The sequence below is a fragment of the Dysidea avara genome, chromosome 13, assembly GCF_963678975.1.
Source record: "Dysidea avara chromosome 13, odDysAvar1.4, whole genome shotgun sequence".
NCBI classification, from domain to species: Eukaryota; Metazoa; Porifera; class Demospongiae; order Dictyoceratida; family Dysideidae; genus Dysidea; species Dysidea avara.
Window position 1 is genome coordinate 13,973,908 of NC_089284.1, and position 23,796 is coordinate 13,997,703.

Here is a 23,796-nt window from a genome sequence, read left to right on the forward strand (position 1 = left end):
TCTAATCTGCTTATATCCCAGGATAGTTCCTACCAATCACTACCATACAATAGCTGAAAAGCTGCATACGGTAGAGATCACGGCATCCAGACATGCATAACATTGTCCAAGCATCAATGTTTTTTTGGAGAGTAGATTTTGAGAGTCATTGCAGTCACATGATATAACCAAATTCTTTCATACATGGAGATTATAGCCATAGGTCTTCATATTTGTGCCATAAATGATCAATCTCATTGCTCTTCTAGGAGATATTGAGTCCGATAATTTACGGTAACCAATAATACCTGCTTAAAATGTTTACTATTACATCAGAATATAATTTCATAGATCTATCAGGGGCGGTTCCAGACTTTTAAAAAAGGAGGTTCCACTCTGGAATGTGATTGCAACTTCAGCTACCTAGCAGTGATATTCCATAGCAAATAATTACTCTCCAGTCTATCCATGGAAACTCTAGAAATCTTGTTCTAGAACATAGTACCTGCATTATGTTAGAAGTGTTCAGAAAAATGTTAGAGTACTACGAAACATATGTAAGAGTCATGAGATCGAGATATTCTAATAGAGCAGTCAGCCTCGCTGTGATTTGCTGTTTGTTTGTCGCACCTACTGGCTAAACTGCTTATACAAACTAGTTGAATTTTCTTCCATGTGCCATGTAACTATCAAGTTACAAGCCCTAGTAATGTAATGAAAATCTGTGTACATACCAATGAGTTATAACATGCATGTCTATCATCCATGTATGTGTTGTGCAACATGCATATAACATGCATGCATGTATCTAACACATTCGACATTCCTTTATAGAGCACATGCAATGTTCAGCAACTATAATATGAAGTAAAACGATGCAACAATTAAACAGCCAAGCTGTGGAAAGGCCAAAAGGCTAGTATGAAAAAGATGCAATATCAAAGGTGGCAGACAAGAAATGGCTGCAATGACACCATCACTTAATTTGTGACATTACAAATTTATTGATGCAATAACATTGCAACCATTTCTTGGCCACCACCTTTGATATCACATCTTTTTTATACTAGCTAACCTATTTTTGGAAGGCTGCACCCTTTTCACAGTTTGGCTGTTTAGGATTAGATTAAATTGACTTTGATCCACAAATGCACTAATCAAGACACACAGTAGTGTGTCGTGCGGCCCAAGAAGCCAGCGCGCAACACCCATGAGTATATTGACAGGAAGAACGAAAACGCAATTTTCACACCTCCGTAGCTCTATGCTGCCCTGATGAAACAAGACGATTTTTGCTGTGAACATGCCCTCCAACTTCAGCACTCCACATTCCAAATTTGAGCAAAATCGCTTCATGTGTTCCCGAGATATGCGACTTCAAAAATTGGCTTAGTTTCTTCGTTTTTTTTCTTCTTATTTGTCTTCCTCTTTTCGCACACTTACAAAAACTGCTATAAAACGCGAACGCTATATCCGATTGCCTTGAAATTTGGTACACATAAGGGGGGTATAAAGGTGCATCACGGTACCAACTTTGGCTAGAATACGATAAACAGGCAAAGAGTTATCAGTGATTATTCACGAAATATAACACCAATATGTTGTCATGCCTACAGGGTAAACCGCATATGAGAGAAGCTGAAAATCGGTGGGTCAATAGGGTAACTATTGAACCTCAACCTTTTGTAGTTTGAAAGAAATCGAGCTAAAAGCCAGGAAGATACAACGAAAAAACCAACAGTGTGTAACAATTATGCAATCGAGATTAGCTAATAAAAAACGACTACTTGTCACGCCTACCAGATAAACCGCTTGGGGTAATGCTTTGAAAATCACTGTACAGATGGAGTGATCATCTTTAGAAAGGCTCTTCAATGGTGTAGAAGAATCAGACTTAAAGCCACAGAGTTATAACACGAAATCCAACTTGGTGTAGCAAGTGCGAGATCGAGATACTCTAATAGAGCAGTCATCCTAATAGAGCAGTCACCCTGAAGAGAATTCAAGAGATCAGCTAGAAACAAGTAACCTGTATAGAGATCAGCTGCAAACAAGTCACCCTGTAAAGAGATCAGCTACAAACAATCCACCCTGTAGAAAGATCAGCTAGAAGAAGTTACCTTGTAGGGAGTTCAATTACGGAAAGAGATAGTTCAGCTAGAAGAAATCACCTTGTAGAGTTCAGCTACAAAGAAACCATCATGTAAAGAGTTCAGCTACAAACAAATCGCCCTGTAGAGAGAAGAAGTTACCTTGTAGAGGTTCAGCTACAAAGAAACCATCATGTAGAGAGTTCAGCTACAAACAAATCGCCCTGTAGAGAGATCAGTTAGAAGAAGTTACCTTGTAGAGAGTTCAGCTACAAAAAACCATCATGTAGAGAGTTCAGCTGCAAACAAATCACCCGTAGAGAGTTCAGCTACAAAAAAATCTCCCTGTAGAGAGATCAGCTAGAAGAAGTTTCCTTGTAGAGAGTTCAGCTACAAACAAATCATCCTGTAGAAAAATCAGCTAGAAGAAGTCACCTTGTAGAGAGTTCAGTTACAAAGAAACCACCATGTAGAGAGTTCAGCTACAAACTAGTGACCTTGTAGAGACATCAGCTAGAAGAAGTTACCTTGTAGAGGGTTCAGCTACAAACAATTCACCCTTTTCAGAAATCAGTTAGAAGAAGTTTTCTTGTAGAGAGTTCAGCTACAAAGAAACCACCATGTAGAGAATTCAGCTACAAACTAGTTACCCTGTAGAGACATCAGCTAGAAGAAGTTACCTTGTAGAGAGTTCAGCTATAAAAAAACCATTCTGTAAAGAGCTCAGCTGCAAACAAATCACCTATATAGAATTCAGCTACAAACAAATCAACCTGTAGAGAGATCAGCTAGAAGATGTTACCTTGTAGATAGTTCAGCTACAAACAAATCACCCTGTAGAAAGATCAGCTAGAAGAAGTCACCTTGTAGAGAGTTCAGCTACAAACAAACCACCATGTAGAGAGTTCAGCTAGAAGAAGTTACCTTGTAGAGAGTTCAGCTACAAAGAAACCACTCTGTAAAGAGCTCAGCTGCAAACAAATCACCTGTACAGAATTCAGCTACAAACAAATCACCCTGTAGAGAGATCAGCTAGAAGAAATTACCTTGTAGAGAGTTCAGCTACAAAGAAACCACCATGTAGAGAGTTCAGCTGCAAAGTAATCACCCTGTAGAAAAGTCAGCCACAAACAAATTGCCCTGTAGAAAGATCAGTTAGAAGAAGTTACCTTGTAGAGAGTTCAGCTACAAAGAAACCATTCTGTAAAGAGCTCAGCTACAAACAAATCACCTGTACAGAATTCAGCTACAAACAAATCACCCTGTAGAGAGATCAGCTAGAAGAAGTTACCTTGTAGATAGTTCAGCTACAAACAAATCACCCTGTAGAGAGATCAGCTAGAAGAAGTTACCTTGTAGATCGTTCAGCTACAAACAATTCACCCTGTAGAGAGAGCAGCTAGAAGAAATCACCTTGTAGAGTGTTCAGTTACAAAGAAACCACCATGGAGAGTTCTGTAATAAATATATGTATTATATTATAATTTGTACATTTACTGATAAAATCAGAAATATTTAAAATCTGCTTCATCTTTTCTTCTTCCTGTGGTAAAGAAAAAAACAATAGGTTAAAAAAGTCCCAAAGGCCGGCTTTGGGGTATACAAATACAAAAAGAAGTGAAATCTAATCCAAAACAGCCAAGCTGTAAAAAAAGAGTGTGGTCCTCAAAAAGGCTATGGTGAAAAAAGATGTGAAATCCAAAGTGGCGGCCAGGAATGGCTGTGATGGTAGGTTAATGGTAAAATTTTAATAACAACAATTCAGGTGAATTTTGTGCCAAGACCAAGTGGCTCAAAATTCACCTGAATTGTCATTATTAAAGTTTTTACCATTAACCTACCATCACAGCCATTTCTTGGCCGCCACCTTGGATTTCACATCTTTTTTCACCATAGCCTTTTTGAGGGCCGCACTCTTTTTTTACAGCTTGGCTGTTTTGGATTGGATACTATAAGCAGTTAGAACACAATCATTCACTAGTACTTTGTGCATGCTCATAATCCTCATATGGGGTATTCATATGATCTTAGACCACTGTGATTCCCTACGGATACTAACATTGTAAATAATGCATGCATATATGTGGGTGGCTATTATGTCTGTCTCAAAAACAGTTTTGCCTGGTCTTGTATATATTATTTGTAGTAATGCAAACAGCTATTAATAAAACACTAATATTATGCCTTCTGGGGTACATGTAATTTTCAACAATGTGTTATTTAAGTTCTCAGAAGTGTAGTGTGCATGAATAATGCATAAGCATTTACTTGTATAAAGGTTATGACCCCAACACTGTATGTATGTACATATTTATCATGTGTATACAGGCAGTATGGGATGAAGATGAGAGTACAGTTGATCAGTGGATCTTATACTTGAAAGATCATCCAAAGAAAGTAAAAATTATTGATAAAGGAGACCCAGAATGGAATCCACTACACATTGCAGTCTACTTAAACAATGTCACATTGCTTGAAAAGCTTGTTGAAGCAAATTCAGGTATGTATATTTGTACATACATAATATAGTCATATAAAAAAGGTTCCAAACTTCAATGGACAAATTTTTGAGCATTATGCAAACATTATATTTGGCAGAAATGATTCAAAGAATAATCAAGTCATTATTGATAGTGATAGCTGGAGATGACATGTACAGTCATTTTTGGACAATAAAATGTGAATCAACTTTGTCTGGCTCAAGGGTTAGCTATCTGACACTAAAACTAAACAAAAACTATGACTTTGACTGTTTTATCCTGCATGGGTAAGACATGTGGGCATGTACACATGGACAACACTGAAAATGAGACGAATTGCAAAGAAACCAATAAATTGGAAGATTAAACTGTTAGTGTTGGAGTATAAGACTACATAATAGGTAGCTAGTTAGGATTCTGAGGATTTCATTGTTTGAATTTTAAAGTGTTTCAGTATTGTGTAATAACTCTGTTGTTTGTAAACTAGGACTAAAACAATAAAAAAGAACAAACTGTCAAGAACAAATAATCAAATATTCTATATATCTGTATAGTAGGGACCACAAAGGAGTAGGTGTGGCCCACAAAATAAAATCACCCAAAAAACAGCCTCAATTTTCCCTGGCGACAATGAGGCAGTATTGGTTAGGTAAAACTAAGCCCAAACAAGCTTTCACATTGACCCGAAATGCTTTCAACAAGTTGCTACGGAATTTAAAAGTAGTTTATTTAACAGAATTTTATACTGACTGATTGAGTAAGTAACTGAGTGACTGACTGACTGATTCCTTCAGACAAGCGTAACTCGATAACGGCTAAGGCTACGGGCTTGATTTTTCACTGTTCAATGTTGCTTCGACCCTAGAGGTGCCTTTTGGCATACTGCAGTACGTACAATGCATTCTTCATGGACTTACCAGTGTCCTCCTTTGTGTTCCATTCATCTTTGCTGACAGCAAAAAGTGTTGATTTGGCAGTAGCACGTCATGGCTTCCCCTCGTACCAGAAATGATCCGTACTTTTCATAGTGGCTGTTTTGATTGCAGAGGTGCTTTTCAAACAGTTATTGATTCATACTGCTGTGTAACAGGTTGAACATAGCCGACAACAAAGCATAATGGATACTCACTTTTCAGACAATAATCAAGACTTATGGTAGTGAGTCATGCGGCCAAGGAAAGTAGGGCTAGCGACTACCATGAGTTATTTATACGAACGACTAACTCTAATAGAACGCACACCTAAAACCTACCTTTAAAACTATTCTTTTGTAAAAGAAATGTCGTGATACAACAAAACCTTTGGTATATTGTTATATAAGTGTATTACTAAGTAAGTAAGTAATCCCTGTTATATTTTAGTAACACCACATGAAATTTTGCTGAAAACATCATATTCTTCTTCTCCTCCTTCTTCTTTGCATACTCATTAGGGCGAGCCACTCAATTTTTTAATCTTAGATTGTGATAGTTCTACAGCCTTGGATTTGCTATCACAAGTTCTTTGGCTAGTTAAGTTTCTTCAGTACAAATCTTGGTACTCCACCTCTCTTGCGAGAGCTACCATAAGCGATTTTCTCAAAGTTTGATATATTCACTCTTGCGCTTCATTGGACAAGCTTTGATATGTAATTAAACATATGGAGTAGTTTCGCTCGATTATGAACTGCCGTTTTTCTGGGAAGTAGTGAGTTAACTTCCATACGTGCACTCATAGGATAATAACATCACCTACGCTAATTGCTGATTTATTTTGCGGTCTTTTAGAATCCTATCTTAAATTAAGACACCTCTAACTACAGTAGTGTTTATTTACAGTCAGTGAACTCGGTACAAATTCGGCCGTAAGCGTCAACGCTAGGTGAACATGATCACTGTAGTAAACTCAGTCAATGAACTTGCTATCGCTCATGGGTCATTCCATGTCAAATCACCGAGAAATTGTAGGGTCACCTCTCAGATTTTGATGAAACTTGGTGTGTTTGTAGTACCTATGGTGCTCATCAGCCATACCAATTTTTAGCCTCATACACCACATAGTTTCTGATTTATGACCACAAATATTTTGAATATTTCATGAAAAATTGGTCCATCTTGAGTTACAAAATCAACTGTAGCTCACCACTGTGTTAACATTTTAAAATAAAATTTTCAGCAATTAAAGACTGTTGATTGGTCTTTCAAGTAATCCAAAAACTATGGGATATCAATTTAACTAAGGTTCAAAAAGGCTCCATTAAACACGTTAATCCTTAATATTTCAAAAAGTGCTGCTTCAAATTCTTTGAATTTTTTAGTAAATAATAATTGGATAATGGTCTATTGTTGGTAAAATTTTTGTGGTGGGGTCACAATGGGTTCAAGAGATATAATTAAATATGTTGTGGTATATAGTGGAATTTTGTAGTCTATTATTGCTATATGGGAGTGTACACCTCTAATAACCACTCCTGGTAAGGCCATGCCAACTTTGTCTTACATAATGAAGGTGTCCAAGTACAGTGAATCTGTATTAGTGACCACCTGTATTGAAAGACCACCTTTGTACTACAATTTTTTTGAAGTTGGATTTACTGTATGGGTAATTCCATATCAGTTCACCAAAGTTTTGCACATGACCCCCTTAAAATTGGATGAAATTGGTGTGTGGATACCCCAAGTGATCATATGTGTTCCTTCACCCATTGCTTGTATGGCTTCCCAGAAATGGCTTATTTGGTATTATATTTTTTGCTGTACTTGTGACCATTCAAAGCATCATAACCTGGGTGTTTTTAAACTACATTACACCACTTTAAAGCTCAAAGAAAAAGCTTTCTTTTGGTATATTTAACAGTGTAATTTGATGAAGTTGATAATTAACCATGTCTCCTAATCTTTGACCTTTGCTCTACCATAAAGTGCTGATTAGAATATTCTGTGGATACTTGTCAGACATTCACCTATTAGTTGCAAAAGTTTCAGCGTGGGGTCTCTATGGGGTTTTGAGATAGGTAGCTAGCGGTGTTTGCGGTATTATAGTAGATATCCCACCTTTGAGGGGCGGATCCACCTCGGGATCCAGACTTCTAAAGGCAAGTGTTCCACTCTTAATGATTGACTCTCCAGTGATGTTTTACTGTTAAATTATCAGCATTTAGGCGATTAGAAATGCTGCTTATGCCTTTAACAGTTGCTGTAATAGCTTTAAAAGACAAAATAATAATGATTTTAGTGGCGCTTATTGTGTATGAAGGTAAAAGATAGTGCTTCAAGTGATATTTATACTATGTGGAAAACAAAGAGTATAATATAGCTAGTTAGCTAGACATAAAAAGTAAACAAACTAGCTATTAAAATGTAATCAAAAACAGCCAAACTGTAAAAAAAGGTGCGGCCCCTAAAAAGGCCAAGGTGAAAAAAGATGTGAAATCCAAGGTGGCGGCCAAGAAATGGCTGTGATGGTAGGTTAATGGTAAAAATTTTAATAACGACAATTCAGGTGAATTTTGTGCCAAGACCAAGCGGCACCAAATTCACCTGAATTGTGGTTATTAAAATTTTTACCATTAACCTACCATCACAGCCATTTCTTGGCCGCCACCTTGGATTTCACATCTTTTTTCACCTTGGCCTTTTTAGCGGCCGCACCTTTTTTTACAGATTGGCTGTTTTTGATTAGATATCACTTCTTTTGTATTTGTATACCCCAAAGCTGGCCATAGGCTGGCTTTGGGGCTTTTTAACCTATCCTATTTCTTTACCACAGGAAGAATAAAAAGACAGAGCAGATTTTTAATACTTCAACTGTTTTTGATTTTATCAGTAATTATATAAATATATTTATTACATGTCTATTATTCCCTACTGGATAACTTGTTCGCAGCTGATCTTTCTAGTAAGGGACTTGAAATGTAGCTAAACTCTCTACAGGTTGATTTGTTTGTAGCTGCACTCTCTACAGGGTGATTTGTTTGCATCTGAACTCTCTACAGGGCGATTTGTTTGTAGAAGAACTGTCTACAGGATAGTTTCTTTGTCACTGAACTCTCTACAAGGTGACTTGTTTCTAGCTGGCTCTCTACAAGATGACTTCCTCTAGCTGATTTCTCTACAAGGTGACTTGTATCTAGCTGAACTATCTACAGGATGATCTGTTTGTAACTGAAATCTCTACAGGGTGACTTGTTTCTAGCTGATCTCTCTATAGGGTAACTTATTTCTAGCTGAACTCTCTACAGAGTGGGTTCTTTGTAGCTGAACTCTCTACAAGATCACTTCTTCTAGCTGATCTCTCTATAGGGTGACCTGATCTCTTTGTAGGGTGACTTTTATCTAGCTGAACACTCTACAGGATGATTTGTTTGTAGCTGAACTCTCTACAGGGTAATTTATTTGCAGCTGAACTCTATGCAGGATGATTTTTTTGTAGCTGAACTCTCTACAGGATGGTTTCTTTGTAGCTGGTCTCTACAAGGTGACTTGTTTTTAGCTGATCTCTCTACAAGGTGACTTCTCCTACTACAGGGTGACTTGTATCTATAGCTGAACTATCTACAGGATGATGATCTGTTTGTAGCTGAAATCTCTACAGGGTGATGTGTTTGTAGCTGAATTCTCTACAGGATGACTTGTTTCTACATATAGCTGATCTCTGTATAGGGTAACTAGTTTCTAGTTGAACTCTCTACAGAGTGGGTTCTTTGTTGCTGAACTCTCTACAAGGTGACTTCTTCTAGCTGACCTCTCTATAGGGTAACCTGATGTCTCTGCAGGGTGACTGTTATCTTGCTGAACACTCTACAGGGTGATTTGTTTGTATCAAAACTATCTATAGGGTGATTTTTTTACACCTGAACTTTCTACAGGGTGATTTGTTTGTAGCTGAACTCTCTACAGGGTGATCTGATCTCTCTACAGGGGGTGATTTGTTTGTAACTGATATCTCTACGGGTAGATTTGTTTGTAAGTGAACTCTCTACAAGGTGATTTGTTTGTAGCTGATTTCTCTACTGGGTAATTTGTTTGTAGCTTAACTCTCTACAAGGTGATTTGTTTGTAGCTGAACTCTCTACAGGGTGATGTGTTTCTAACTGATCTCTCTACAGGGTGATTTTTTTGTAGCTGAACTCTCTACAGGGTGATTTGTTTGTAGCTGATCTCTCTATAGGGTGATTTAGGTTGTAGCTGCTCTCTCTACAGTGGGTGATTTGTTTGTAACTGAAATCTCTACAAGTTGATTTGTTTGTAACTGAAGTCTCTACAAGGTGTTTTGTTTGTAGCCGATCTCTCTACAAGGTAATTTGTTTGTAGCTGAACTCTCTACAGGGTGATTTGCTTGTAGCCGAATTCCCTATATTGTGTCTAGTGTCTATATAGCTGATCTCTCTACAGGTTGATTTTTTTGTAGCTGAACTCTCTACAGGGTGATTTGTTTGTAGCTGATCTCTCTACAGGGTGATGTGTTTGTAACTGAAGTCTCTACAGGATGATTTGCTTGTAACTGAATTCCCTATATTGTGTCTAGTGTCTACAGTATATAGCTGATCTCTCTACAGGTTGATTTTTTTGTAGCTGAACTCTCTACAGGGTGATTTGTTTGTAGCTGATCTCTCTACAGGGTGATTTAGGTTGTAGCTGCTCTCTCTACAGTGGGTGATTTGTTTGTAACTGAAATCTCTACAGGTTGATTTGTTTGTAGCTGATCTCTCTACAGGGTGATGTGTTTGTAACTGAAGTCTCTACAGGGTGATTTGCTTGTAACTGATTTCCCTATATTGTGTCTAGTGTCTACAGTATATAGCTGATCTCTCTACAGGTTGATTTTTTTGTAGCTGAACTCTCTACAGGGTGATTTGTTTGTAGCTGATCTCTCTACAGGGTGATTTAGGTTGTAGCTGCTCTCTCTACAGTGGGTGATTTGTTTGTAACTGAAATCTCTACAGGTTGATTTGTTTGTAGCTGATCTCTCTACAGGGTGATGTGTTTGTAACTGAAGTCTCTACAGGGTGATTTGCTTGTAACTGAATTCCCTATATTGTGTCTAGTGTCTACAGTATATAGCTGTTCTCTCTACAGGTTGATTTTTTTGTAGCTGATCTCTCTACAGGGTGATTTAGGTTGTAGCTGCTCTCTCTACAGTGGGTGATTTGTTTGTAACTGAAATCTCTACAGGTTGATTTGTTTGTAGCTGATCTCTCTACAGGGTGATGTGTTTGTAACTGAAGTCTCTACAGGGTGATTTGCTTGTAACTGAATTCCCTATATTGTGTCTAGTGTCTACAGTATATACCTGATCTCTCTAAAGGTTGATTTTTTTGTAGCTGAACTCTCTACAGGGTGATTTGTTTGTAGCTGATCTCTCTACAGGGTGATTGTTTGTAGCTGATCTCTCTACAGGGTGATTGTTTGTAGCTGATCTCTCTACAGGGTGATTTAGTTGTAGCTGATCTCTCTACAGGGTGATTTGGCTGTAGCTGATCTCTCTACAGGGTGATTGTTTGTAGCTGATCTCTCTACAGGGTGATTGTTTGTAGCTGATCTCTCTACAGGGTGATTTGGTTGTAGCTGATCTCTCTACAGGGTGATTTGTTTGTAGCTGAACTCTCTACAGGGTGATTTGTTTGTAGCTGATCTCTCTAGAGGGTGATTTGTTTGTAGCTGATCTCTCTACAGGGTGATTTAGTTGTAGCTGATCTCTCTACAGGGTGATTTGGCTGTAGCTGATCTCTCTACAGGGTGATTGTTTGTAGCTGATCTCTCTACAGGGTGATTGTTTGTAGCTGATCTCTCTACAGGGTGATTGTTTGTAGCTGATCTCTCTACAGGGTGATTTAGTTGTAGCTGATCTCTCTACAGTGGGTGATTTGTTTGTAACTGAAATCTCTACAGGTTGATTTGTTTGTAACTGAAGTCTCTACACGGTGTTTTGTTTGTAGCTGATCTCTCTACAGGGTAATTTGTTTGTAACTGAAATCTCTACAGGTTGATTTGTTTGTAGCTGAAGTCTCTACACGGTGTTTTGTTTGTAGCTGATCTCTCTACAGGGTGATGTGTTTGTAGCTTAACTCTCTACAAGGTGATTTGTTTGTAGCTGAACTCTCTACAGGGTGATTTGTTTGTAGCTGATCTCTCTACAGGGTGGTTTGGTTGTAGCTGATCTCTCTACAGGGTGATTTGGTTGTAGCTGATCTCTCTACAGTGGGTGATTTGTTTGTAACTGAAATCTCTACAGGTTGATTTGTTTGTAGCTGAAGTCTCTACACGGTGTTTTGTTTGTAGCTGATCTCTCTACAGGGTAATTTGTTTGTGGCTGAACTCACTGCAAGGTGATTTGTTTGTAGCTGATCTCTTTACAGGGTGATTTGCTTGTAACCGAATTCCCTATATTGTGTCTAGTTTCTAGCTGATCTCTCTACAGGTTGATTTATTTGTAGCTGAACTCTCTACAGGGTGATTGGTTTGTAGCTGAACTCTCTACAGGATTGTTTCTTTGTCACTGAACTCTCTACAAGGTGACTTGCTTCTAGCTGATCTCTGTAGACGGTGACTTCTTCTAGCTGATCTCTCTACAAGGTGACTTGTATAGCTGAACTCTCTACAGGGTGATCTGTTCATAGCTGAACTCTCTGCAGGTTTATTTGTTTGTAGCTGAAATCTCTTGTTTCAAATTGATCTCACTGTAGGGTTACTAACTTGTTTGTAGCTGAACTCTCTACAGGATGGTTTCTTTGTAGCTGAACTCTCTACAGAGTGATTTTTTTTGTAGCTGAACTCTATATAGGGTGATTTGTATGTACCTGAACTTTCTACAGGGTGATTTGTTTATAGCTGAACACTCTGCAGGGTGATTTGTTTGTAGTTGATCTCTCTACAGGGTTTCTTTGCAGCTGAGATCTGTAGAGGGCAACTTCTTCTAACTGAGCTCTCTCTTGTTTCTAGCTGTTCTCTCTACAGAGTAACTTGTTTGTATAGCTGAACTCTTTACAGGTGGTTTTTGGTTGCTGAACTCTCTACACTGTGACTTGTTTGTAGCCAAATTCTCTACAGAGTGACTGGTATGTAGCTAAATTCTCTACAGAGTGACTTACTTGTAGCTGAACATTGTATAAACTATAAAGTGACTTGTCTGTAGCTGAAATCTCTACAGGGTTACTTGTTTGCAGCTGGTCTCTATAGGTTAACTTGTTTGTATAGATGAACTCTCTACAGGGTAGTTTCTTTGTAGCTGAACTCTCTCCACAGTGACTTGTTTGTAGCTGAACTCTCTGGAGAGTGTAGCCAAACTCTCCACAGGGTGCATGACTTGTTTATAGCTGAACTCTCTTCAGTGTGACTTGTAATATTCTGATTCTTCTGAATCACTACAGCGATATATCTGTAGCTGAACTCTGTATAGGGTGACTTGCTTCTTGCTGAACTGTCTATAAGATTAACTGTTTGCAGCTGAACTCCCTACAGAATAACTTGCAATGTAATAGAATTCTATAATGGAGTAAATAAATTAGCTGAATGCTCTATTAGGGTGACTGTTCTATTAGAATATCTCGATCTCGCATATGTTACACGTAGTTGGCTTTGGAATCATAACTCAGTGGTTTGCAATCCGATCCTTCTGTACTACTGCAAGGACTTTCTATGATGATTATTCCAGCTACATACTGATTTTCAGCTCATTGTTCTAAGCGGTTTACCTGGTAGGCGTGAAAACTGATAGTTTTTTTATTCATAAAATCGATGGCGTAATTGTGACACAGGTTGGGTTTTGTGTCATATCTCAATGGCCTTTAACTGGATTCCTTTCAAACCACAAAAGGGCACTCCTACGATAGTTACTCCATCTACATAGCAATTTTCAGCTCATTCCTTCAAGCAGTTTACCCTGTGGGCGTGACAGACCTTCGACCTTGTTTTACGCAAATAATAGGTCATAACTCGGTGAATGTTCATCGGATTCCTACCAATCTTGGTACTGAGATTCGCCTTAATGAGCCCTTTAAGTGTGCCAAATTTCAGCCCGATTGGAGCACGAATTCGTGTTTTATGGCGGATTTTGCAAAGTGTGCAAAAAGAAGAAGTAGAAGAAGAAAAAAAACAAAGAAAAAAAACCCAAACTTTGGCCGATCGTATCTCGGAAATGGATGAACCGACTTTCTTCAAACTTGGAATGTGGACTCCCCTACCTAGCCGGCACTTCTGTAGCAACTTTAGTTTCAATCGGATAAGGAATCACGGAGCTACAAAGGTGTGAAAATCGCGTTTACTTTCTTCCTGTAAATATACTCACGGTGTGGCGCGCCGGCTTCTTGGGCCGCACGACACGCTACCGTGTGTCTTGATATATATAAATTTAAAAGGAAGTAGGGATTGATTATACATGCTATAAAAAGTAAGGAAACAAACTCAAAAATGTTACAGCTGAAATGAGAAATGATCCAGCAATAAAAAGTAAGGGAAAAAGATTAGACAACTACTTCCTATAATGAGACACACTTTAATCCCTACTTTTGGCTAATTTGATCGTCTCATTTCAAGATGTTAGCCAAAAGTAGGCATTAAAGAGTGTCTCATTTTAGCAAGTAGTCATCTAATCTTGTTTCCTTACTTTTTGTCGTTTGTCATTTCTGCTGTAACACTTTTGAGCTTGTTTCCATACTTTTTGTAGCATGTATAATCAATCCTTACTTCCTTTTAAAAATTTTTAATAGCTAGTATAATAATTATAATGTTTATAATATATTGATAATCATTTTGTATATACAAATTGAAATTGATGCACACTCAAAGATTTCAATGAAGACCTTATTCAAGTCACTACCTGGTCTGGACTGTGGAAGGTTTCTGCATTTGGCAAGTTTTAGTGTGTAGTTTCTGACTTCTTCTACATAGGCTTTCAGTAGCCTTCTTGTATGTCCTGTGACTCCCTACAGTCACAGGACTGGTTGGTGAAGATGGACCTGAAGGACGCGTACCTTCAGTGCCCATCCACCCAGACTATCAACACCTCCTCTCTTTTCAGTGGGAAGGGAAGATATACAAGGTCCAATTGGCCTATCAGCAGCACCCAGAGTGTTTACAAAGCTGCTGAAGCCAGTAGTGGGCTTCCTGATACAGAATGGTTGTCGTCTGATCATATACCTGGACTGCTGATGCACCAGGACAGGGCTCAGTTAGAGCAAATTACCAGGCTCACATGTCAACTGTTCAAGAGCCTGGGACTAATTGTGAACCAGAAGAAATCTATACTGACTCCTACTCAGGAGATAGATTTTCTGGGCTTTCACCTGTGCTCCACAACAATGAGAGCATCAATCCCCACCGAGAAGTTACACAAAATCCAGCAGGATGAGCAGTGAATGCTACATCAAACATCAATTTCGGTGAGGGAAATAGCATGATTTGTGGGGAAGACAACTGCCACCATGAGAGCTATCCCATTAACTCCATTCCACTATTGAGCTCTCCAGATGGAAATGAACTCTGTTCTTCCCCTGAACTACAATCAGGAGGAATTTTGGACAAGTACAAAGTAATTCTCTCACTGAACTCATCCAGCAGGGAAGACCTGGAATGGTGGGTGGCCCTCACTACAGCTCCATTGTGAGCACCGGTGTGCCTATCAGACCCATCAATAACAATACATTCAGATGCATCCAACCAGGGTTGGGGAGCAGTGCTGAATGGCCAGTCCCACACAGGGGGCATATGGTCTCCCGAGGAAGCAACCCATCATGTCAATTATCTGGAGTTGCTAGCTGCCTTTCTAGTAATCAAGGCATTTGAGAAGACTTGGCAGAACATCACAATCTTACTGCGAATGGACAACATTACAGCAGTGAGCTATATAAATCAGAAGGGAGGCACAATGTCCAGAGCCCTATGCCAACTAGCAATAATGATCTGGACCTGGTGTACGGAGAGGAGTATCACTCTCCAAGCAGAACATCTTCTTGGTCAATTGAACTCACAGGCTGATGTGGAGTCCAGAACAGTGAGGGATCGCTGCGACTGGAAGCTGAACCAACTAGTGTTTCAGCAGATAGATGTTCGCATCACACTTGATGAAGCAGCTTCCCTGCTTTTACAGCTGGAGACCAGATCCAGAAGCAGAGGCGACGGACGCTTTCATGCAGAAATGGGTGACTAGTTGAGGGTTTGCCAATCCCCTGTGGTGCCTAATACATCTCTGCCTCGCCAAAGTGAGAAAAGAAGTGGCGAGGATAGTGCTAATAACACCTCTGTGGAAAACTCAACCATGGTTTCCACTAGGGCTGGGCGGTATTGGAGTTTCGCTTCACGATATATCGTACAGAAATATATCACGATATTACTATTTATCGCGGTTATTAAAGATGACTGCTATATTAGAGTAGCTGACTGCTTTATTAGGGTATCTCGATCCTAGCTGACTGTTCTATTAGAGTATCTCGATCTTTGTAAAAAAAAATGACTAGCTAGTACTAGGTCCTTGTTTGCAGTAGTATCACGTGATTATTTGATGTGCATTATAGCAACCTTAAGGGCTTAATAAGCTGTCACAAACACTAAAAATCGTAATAATATCGATATCGTGATATTATCGTTTCGCCGAAATCTACGCGATACAGATATCGTTTCATTGCAATACCGCGGTATTACTATAATACCGAGAAACCGCCCAGCCCTAGTTTCCACTAATACTGCAGCTCCTGGAGGACTACCCTCGGAGGATTCTTCAACAACCAGATCTGATATCAATGCCACTGGGGCAGGACTTTCTGATGCAACAGGGAGTGCCCCAGTTGATTGCCAGGCCTATCTCAGGCAATCCTACACATCACGAGGAATTTTTTCACAGGGTTCAGACCTCATGCTTGCATCATAGAGAGACAAAACTAACTCCAACTATGGTTCCTCATCTCTAAATGGGCTAGCCAGTGTCAGCAGAGGGGTCATGATCCCCTTGCAGGACCTATAGAGGATGTTGTGAATTTCTTGGCCAAGTTACATTCTGAAGGCTATAAGTATCAATCACTGAATGCTTATTGTTCAGCAATTTTATCTACCCATGAATACGTAGACGGAATCAGTGTGGGAAGTCATCCTACAGTTTCACAACTCCTTCAAGGGGCATTAACTCTAGACCACCACAACAAAGATATGATTCCTTCTGGGATGTTGGGGTGGCAATACAGTACATCAAAGGTCTAGGTGCTAACAAGGACCTTAGTCTTAAACAACTGACAATGAAGACAGTGATGCTGCTGGCCCTTACCAGACCATCATGTTCAGCTGATCTGCCTAAGCTGAATGTACAGATGAGATCCTTTAAATCAAATGGAGTGATCTTCTGGCCAACCCATCTGGCTAAGCAGAGTAGGTCATCAAAGCCTGTGGCAGATTTCTTCTTTCCAAGTTTTGCTGGAGATAGTACCGTATGCCCTGTGACAACGCTTAGGGCTTATAAGGAGAGAACAGAAAGGTTTCGGGCTGACCTACCAAGTGATTCTAGTTCTCAGCTCTTCTTGTCCTTTATAGGACAGCATACCCCAGTTTCTAGCAGTACTATAGCTAGATGGCTCAAGTGTTTCATGGCAGAAGCTGGTATAGACATCTCAATATTTAAAGCACACTCCATAAGAGTGGCATCATGCTCTATTGCTGCAGGAGTGGGAGTTACAACCAAAGATGTTCTAGATGCAGCAGACTGGTCCTCAGAGGTTACCTTCCAAAGATTTTACTGCAGAGAACTTAAGAAAGATGATATAACCACCTTCGGCTCTGCAGTTCTATCATCAAAGTCATCTTCAAACAATACATGTTGATATGAAACTGAGCCTTCCGATGTGTAATTTGTAAATGGCTCAGGGCACAAAGTGGGCTCAGGGCATGAAGTGCCTGCATGCTATTAATAATTACATGAGGAAGGCGAAGTGAAATATCAACATGTCCCACCCCCTCCTTTTAGTGCATATTAACATTAAGTTGGTATTTTGTGTCTTCCTTCAGGTAGAGAAACTACGTACACTGATGCTGATGTCTGCATAGCAACTTCTCAAAGAAATTGTTCTATTATATCATTGAATTGTTTTGTACATCATGCAGTAGAGCACAATGACAGAGTATCTACAAAGAGCCAATGGAATCAGACCATGTGCTCCTTTTATAGGCACTATGCATTTTTACACAACTAGTCTCGTGACTCTTCAAAATGGCTACCATATCCTTGTAATTATGCCAATTACATGTTGATATTTCACTTCACCTTCCTCGTGTAATTATAAATAGCATGCAGGTACTTCGTGCCCTGAGCCATTTACAAATTATATACAATATAGTCCTACTAATACAAAAGTTACAAATAACACTGATAATTACAAATCCAGTCTGTTACAGCATAGCACAGAGAGTAGAGGGTAGGCACTCATCAGAGCCCATCTCAGACATGAATTTGATATTGTGGCATAAAAAGGTGGCTGTACAATGCATCATTTAGCCTCTACCCTTATGACTGTGGTCAGGCCAACTGGCTATCTGGCTGTCTGGAAAATCAAATTTTAAGGTTTGGCATTTTTAATAATTAAATATTCATTCTTCTAAAAGAGTTTTATTGTTACTTGACACTAGATACACTAATACTCTTCTGTAAAAGTACTTTTTGTCATGGAGTATGTTTCAATGATTTGGCAAGTGTACTTAATATTTGGGGGATCTCTACTATACAGTACTACTATACTGTGTGATATTATAATATTGCACCCACAATTTATATTTAGACTTAGAATGCTGCACCAATGACTCAACTAAATGCCCTCCACTGGTCTTTGCTGCAAAAAACATATCTGATAGATATTTCAGTGAGGACTCCGCTGATGGACAAACACAAGATGACAATGACCAAAGTGAAGCAGTAGTAACTAATAACAACCATAAAACCACATTTCATGCCTTGCTTCAATGCAGTGTAGATGTTAACGCCTGTGATCGTGATGGGCATACCGCTTTACATGTTGCCTGTAAAAGAAGAAGTGTTGGTATGGTGAATGAACTTCTCCACACAAAGGACATTGATGTGAACAAAATGGACAAGCGTCAGTCATCACCATTGCACATTGCTTGTGCTGGTGGTAATAAAATCATTGTTAGGTCTCTGATTAAGAAGGGAGCTGACCCAAAATCAAAGAATGATCATGGAATGCATCCACTACATGTTGCTGTGGTCCATCAACATCTTGAAGTGGTGGAGATGATTCTTACAGATGACACACTTTTAGAATGCAAGGAAGATCTCTTGAAAGCGAAAGATGATGATGGTAATTCTACCTTTTTGTTGGCTGTTAAATCTGGAGAAGAGAAAATGGTGGAATTTTTCTTGGAGAACTGTAGAAGCCAAGTGACAATAACAGACAAGAATAAAATTGATCTTAATGCTTTTCATTTGGCTGCTGCAAATAACAAGCAGGCAACTATAGAGATGATATGTAAACATGATGACACAAGCGCTGGTGGGCTCCTGAATGAAAAAGATGCAAAAGGCTGCACTCCTCTACATCATGCTGCTAAGCATGCCTATGATCAAGTTGATGCACTAACATTTTTGATTGAGAGGTGAGAAATTTGTTTGTTTGAGATGAGAAATCAATTGTTACGATTGTCATATAGCATACTAAACATTTTGTATAGCACTGTATATTAGGGATCACGAAGAACTGGGATTTTCCAGCCAGAAATATTACCCTAAAACCAGCCTCAATTTCCCTTCATGACAGCTTGGCAGTATTGGTTAGGCACAGCCAAGCCCCAGAATGTCTTCAGACCAACCCCAAACCCTTCCAAAAAGTTTCTATGGAATTTTTAAAAATTTCTATTTAACAAAATTTTATGCTGATTGACTAACTAACTAACTGATTCCTCTATCCAAGCATAACTCAACAATGGATAGGGCTACGGGCTTGATTTCTTCACTGTTTGATGTCATTTCATCCCAAGATGGGTTATTTTTGCCAACCACAGTACGTACAATACACGCATCATGGATTTGCCTTTGTCCTCCTTTGTGTTCCAGTTCTTTTTGAAGGTGTCGATTCGCCATAATAGCATGATGCAGCTTTCCTGTGGCTGTGTTGGCTATTATGCTTATCGCCCGTATTTTCTTTAGGGACTGGATTGATTGCAGAGACGTTTCTTGTACTGTTCTTCATTTGTAATGCTGTGTAATGGGCAAAGCATAGCTAAAAACAAAGTGTGATGGCCACCTCCCTTTCCATTACGTATTTGATTGCTGGGGCACATGTTCTGATGCAAATTTACGTCTATGACATTTCTGGCACCATTCTTTCTTTTAGTGCAGTGTGCGCTGGTTTATTTGTCATAATGGTGTTATAAAAAAGTAAACAAACAAGTAGAAAGAAAAAAATAATTAGGAATTTTAAGATGGATTAAGGGAATAGCTAAAAGGTGGTGAAACAAGGAAGGTTGCCTATACCTGCGGATATACTAGTGGACATTTAATCCCTAATTCAGTCATGGTAATAGACTGAAGTTTACAGATTTTAATGTCCACTAGTGTGTCTGCAGGTATAGGCAACCTTCCCTGCAGTGAAACCTTGTTGTTAGGGCCAACTATGGGACCCATGATAAGTGGCCCTATTACTGAGGTGGCCCTATTACTGAGGTGGCCCTATTACCAAAATCCTCATTAATGTGGCCTTAAAACAAAGTGGCCTTATTATCGAGGTTTTCAACAAACCTATTACGAGGTTTTCAACAAACCAGCCACTGCCTAGCTGTAACAGCAATATTTACAATTGATCTAAACACACTATGTAGAGTTTATCACAGAGAAAGGTAGGAATATACACTGTACCAATTATTCTAGCATTACTTGAGACATATGATAGTGGTTAGAAAAGTATACTGCCAGAATAATGGGTACAGTTTACAGTAGTGAAAATACACACTGAAGAGCCACAACTTTTGCAGTGATACCTTGACTGCCTCCTCATTTGGCCTCTTTACTGAGGGAGCATTGTATTAGTTTTACCAGTTTGGTCCTGTAGTATGTGGCCACTGGCCTTAATAATGAGGTGGCCCTATTAACAAAAATTAAATGCATATAATATAATGGAAAATATGTTTGGACTTGCTGGACCTGACCACTACGATGAGGTGGCCACTAAGCGAGGTTTCACTGTATTTCCTTGTTTCTCTACTTTTTTACCTTTGATGATCCCTAATCCAATTTAAAGTTCCTAATTTTTCCTTCTACTTGTATATATAGCTACAGTACTTCTTCACCAACCATAAAGATTTAACTACTGTTGCAATCAGTAGATGCAAAACAATTATATGTAAATATATTGGAACTCTGTGTTGTTTGCTTGCATGATTATCTGGGTCATTTCATGCATTTCATCATCATCATTACCATCATCATTGCTGGTCAGCAGCATGTAGTGAATACATCAAATTAGGGCTTATGGTTGGAATTTTTAAGTGTCAGGACAAGTTTCCTGACAAACTTGCAGTACGTAGGTTGGATAAACATGGGATATAACCAATACACTGTATCGACAAAAGCACTACACTTTATCTGTTGTGCTGCCAAGCAATCTGAATGTTGTTTGCCACAGCTGCTGTATACCGTATGGAGGGAAACTTTGGTGTCGTTAAAATTTGGCAAATTTGGCAAATGACCATGAATTCGCCAAATTTTCCCCATCCAAATATTTTGCTAGTAAAGAAAACAGCAAACCAAGCCTCAAACTAAACAATTTTCTACTCAACCCAGGGCTAATGGGCCAGGCAATAAACTAGAGCCAAGCCTGCCTCGACTACTTCACTAGGTAGCTAACTAGCTAGCAGTATCGATGATCCTCAAACCTCACCTCGAAACGTAGCGAGTGCTACCTTATCAAGTAAGTACGATATATTCACTATTCCAGAAGGTGTAGATCTACTGTCTATACAGTATTACCTTTTAGTTGATTGCTGACTCCAGGCGCCAAAGCAGCGTGGCACTCCAGATCCTTACTTCAGGCACAGTGATAAGTAATCTAATTAATTAAATTGGGTGTGCGCTTTGCTAACAATTCACCAAATTTTATTTCGCCAACAATGATACTTTGCTTGATTCACTAAATTTTTCCTCCTCCAAAGTTTCCCTCTGTACGGTAGCTGATTTTATGGGGTTTCAGGGTTGGCATTGGTATATTTGTGGTCCCTCCCTTGTGTTGCAAGAATGTAGCATCTCCTAGCAACCAACTGGTTAGTAGAATCAACAGTCATACACAGCTCACACAGTAGGCTTCCTCTTATACTTTGAAAGGACATAATGTCCTGCCAAATCTAATTATGGTCAGAAAATGGATTATTTGTCAAGAATTTGTCCTACCATTATCATAAGCTCTGCATTAGATCAATTAGATCATTACGATGTTTACCACCAGTACACTTGTGCACATGGTGCATGCACACATATACATTTAGGTAAAGAAGATGTTTTTTTCTTGGCCGTTAACCTGCCCATGGAGTTATTTCATATACACTGTAATTATGAGAGCAAATAAAACTGCAATAAACATTATACAGCCATCAAAGTTTTACCTTATTACTATATACACCTCCGAGGATACGGATTTTAGCATTCAAACACTCTCACCTATTCCCACCATCCCCTAGCAGTAGTCTACTACTAAAAAAGAGCATTGAAACTCAACAGGATTTTGGTTTTGGTCAAATTCCTTTACTATAATCCCCATCTATTTATGATTATGATTATGATGTGATTTGGGTTGAGGCTTAGAAGCCTGTACACCCATTCAATTACATACATATACATACATAAATTAGATGCAATAAACAAAAATTAACTATGAATATAATTATTACACTAACATAAATCTAAAGTCATAAAAGTAATTATCTATAGCTATTTGCCTGTATATAGTGTGGCAAACATTTGATAGTGCATTGTAACATTACTAGTTTAAAGAGATCCATTCCCTAAAAATAGTAGTAAAACAAGAGACATTGTATGGCTAGGATCCCCATATTTTGGCTTTTACGTACATGCAGTTTGTCCAAAGCTTAAATAGAGATCCCACATAGCTATATGTATTTCCATCATGTCTTTCTAATCCAGGTTTAATTTTTAAATGGTAGTGGTTACATACTTTTTGTTGCAAAATGTGTATCAACAATATGCAAATGTGACTGTTGTATTATCAGTAATATCCCAGCAATTTGACTTGCTATATATTGTAGAGATGCGGTGATTAATTTTGGAAATAATGTTTGGGAATTGGGAATTATGTTGTCATTTTTGAAGCAACTGTAAAGCTTTGAAGGTAAATTAGATAAGAAAATCTGATATTTGCATGGTTCCATTAAAAAAAGTGAGATACCCTAATAGAACATTCACACAACTAATAAAGCATTCACATAGAATCAAGCATAGAATCATTATGAAATAAAATAGAAACTAGCTATCTTTTTGAGCACAACTCAAAAGTATAATGTTAAAATCTATGAGCAAAGCAGCCCCATATATATCTAATATACAGTGTATATATATCTAATCAAAAACAGCCAAGCTGTAAAAAAAGGTGCGGCCCCCAAAAAGGCCATGGTGAAAAAAGATGTGAAATCCAAGGTGGCGGCCAAGAAATGGCTGTGATGGTAGGTTAATGGTTACATTTTAATAACGACAATTCAGGTGAATTTTGGGCCTTGCTACAGCTTGGCTGTTTTTGATTAGATATCACTTCTTTTTGTATTTGTATACTGCAAAGCCAGCCTATGGCTGGCTTTGGGGCTTTTTTAACCCATGTGTTTTTTTCTTTACTACAGGAAGAAGAAAAGAACTTAAAGAAGAATTTTAGTACTTCAATTATTTTTGATTTTATTAGTAATTATACAAATTATATACATATATTTATTACATGCCCATTATGCCCCACAGGATATTTTTTTGCAGCTGATTTCTCTACTGGGTGACTTGAAATGTAGCTGAACTATATACAGGATGGTTTCTTTGTAGCTGAACTCTCTACAAGGTAACCTCTTCTAGCTGGTCTCTCTACAGGGTATTTTGTTTCTAGCTGAACTCTCTACAGGTGATTTGTTTGCAGCTAAACTCTCTACATGGTGGTGTCTTTGTAGCCGAACTCTCTACATGATGGTTTCTTTGTAGCTGAACTCTCTATAAGGTGACTTTGTCTAGCTGAACTCTTTACAGGGTGATTTTTTTGTAGCTGAACTCTCTGCAGGGTGATTTGTTTGCAGCTGAAC

At 38.7% G+C, this 23,796-nt stretch overlaps 1 protein-coding gene across 1 annotated transcript in view; it reads left to right on the forward strand.

Moving 5' to 3' along the window:
- LOC136242475 (transient receptor potential cation channel subfamily A member 1 homolog) overlaps positions 1-23,796 on the forward strand; it is a gene marked incomplete at its 5' end in the record, with an annotated part of 157,819 nt that overhangs the window by 30,841 nt on the left and 103,182 nt on the right. The window contains 2 exon segments of the mRNA XM_066033906.1: positions 4,398-4,569; positions 18,282-19,113. Of these exon segments, the coding sequence (XP_065889978.1) occupies positions 4,398-4,569; positions 18,282-19,113 (1,004 nt within the window).